At 40.3% G+C, this 1,918-nt stretch overlaps 1 protein-coding gene across 1 annotated transcript in view; it reads left to right on the forward strand.

Annotated features, from left to right (window-relative positions):
- Positions 1 to 316, forward strand: part of LOC106530506 (vacuolar protein sorting-associated protein 45-like) — a gene marked incomplete at its 3' end in the record, with an annotated part of 7,683 nt that extends 7,367 nt beyond the window's left edge. The window contains 1 exon segment of the mRNA XM_014026142.1: positions 158 to 316. Coding sequence (XP_013881596.1) covers positions 158 to 316 — 159 coding nt within the window.
- Positions 317 to 1,918: the final 1,602 nt, after the last annotated feature.

Raw genomic sequence — 1,918 nt, forward strand, 5'->3', positions numbered from 1 at the left:
GGACCAGGGAGGATGATTCAACCACTCAACCACTAGATGTCGCTGAAAACAAATCCTACACACTGTGCCTTTAAAGAGCGGCAACAAACACAAAATAAGCTTTAAAAAAAGACGTAAACCTGTCAGGAGCTACAAGAAACCAGTGTGGTGTTTTCAGAATGTCCGACGGCTGCTGCAGAACCCTCGTATTACAGAGCTGGACGCCGTCCGTCTCGTCATGCTCTACGCTTTGAGATACAAACGCCACAGCAGCAGCATCCTCCCGTCGCTGATGGACGAGCTGAGCAGGGAAGGAGTGTCTGAACGATACCGAAGGGTACATTTTATCTTTAACCGTGTTAGAAAGTCCAACGAGGTTTTATGTATTTTGCAGGCACATTCAATTCTATACCACAATCATGTGTAAGACTTCAGGCTTACACTTCTTATAACAAAGTTATGAGTAATTTAATTAGCAAGGATCATTTTTATTTTGGATAAACATTCCTCCAGTGCAAAAATGAATGGACACAAGAAGTGGCTCTGAGTCAGCGAATGTTGATTTGATCCATAAATATTGCGATCATTTATTTTACAAATCATACAGAATCACTAGAATACACTTGATTGTGAACAATTAATTTCCTATAAAAGTTTTGGGACCAACAATAACAAGCTTTTAACTTCTTAATTGTTAACCACACTTAAATAGAAACACAAACGTCAAGCTTTGATGTTGAATACCAGACATTTGAGGCAAATTATCTTAGGGTTGGCAAGGAAGAGTTTAAGAAAAAGGTGGTAAGTAAGTTGTTAGCTTTCTTGTAGTTTTATCTTAAATAATGTGGGTTTTAACCAGAAGGGCGAAGCATTTTCTGCTCGGCTTTGGTCAGACAGCGAAGTTCAAAACTCAGCCAGCTTATTTACCTTTAGATGATGTTCGGTCACCTGTCCAGGTAATTCGGGGCTTCTGCTGAGAGAATCCGCTAAGGACTGTCCACCAGAGTGACCCAGACATGTAGGTCTGCTCGCTTTGTCCACGTCAAGCCGTAGAAAAAGGCAAAGCCTCTCCTGGAACCCAGGCTTCTAAAAAAGTTCTGTCTAGAAGATTTACTGAAGTGGATCGACCAGGCGTTGGTCTGACCCAGGCTGTGAGGTTTCCTCGTTGGCGATGAAGAGGTAAACCTGTCACAGCTTAGCTTCTGACTCTCAGAGAGTCTAGCTGTCAAAGTGACTGACGGCGGTCCGTCACTTACTACCATCCGGGTGGAAACTGTTAGTACTAAAAGCTTAGAGAATCTAAGTTCCGCCCTCTGGAAAGTAAGATTAGAAAAGTGTTATCAAGGAAAGGTTAGATTCAGAGATTTGCAGTCGCCTCCTGAAACTAAACAAGGTTATTGCTTCTGTGTGGTTCAGAACAAAACATTTCATGACCCATTTAATTATTATCTGATGAGGAGTCTTCAAAACATAACTGAAAGAAAAATGAATTGTTTCAGGTTCAAAACATTTTCAAACATGATTCAGACAAGTAAAACACTGATATTTCATCAACTTAAACCATAAAGATTATTTTAGTTAATTAAGAATTTTTCCACAGAGAAACCATACATAGCTGAAATCATACTGAGGGAGAAAAGAGATCTGTCCTCTTTTCTCCTGTAACTTTGATAAACATTCTCTGATTATCAAAATGCGTAATAGAAGATTCTTCTGTTTATTATCTGATTTAGAAGGAAGAGAATGTCTTTTTGAAAGGTTAAGACGACCTGAGGTGGCCTCAGTTCAGTTCTAAGTGGAACAGAGTTTTTATCCCTTCAAAGGCCCATCAGAGGAATGAGAGTCCAAGGCTACGTTCACACTGCAGGCAAATCCGACCCAAATCCGATTTTTTGGACCCATCTGACTCATATCCGATTTTTTTATGACAGTCTGAACG

This window comes from Austrofundulus limnaeus, unplaced genomic scaffold (assembly GCF_001266775.1).
Source record: "Austrofundulus limnaeus strain Quisiro unplaced genomic scaffold, Austrofundulus_limnaeus-1.0 Scaffold529, whole genome shotgun sequence".
In the NCBI taxonomy this organism is placed as follows: Eukaryota; Metazoa; Chordata; class Actinopteri; order Cyprinodontiformes; family Rivulidae; genus Austrofundulus; species Austrofundulus limnaeus.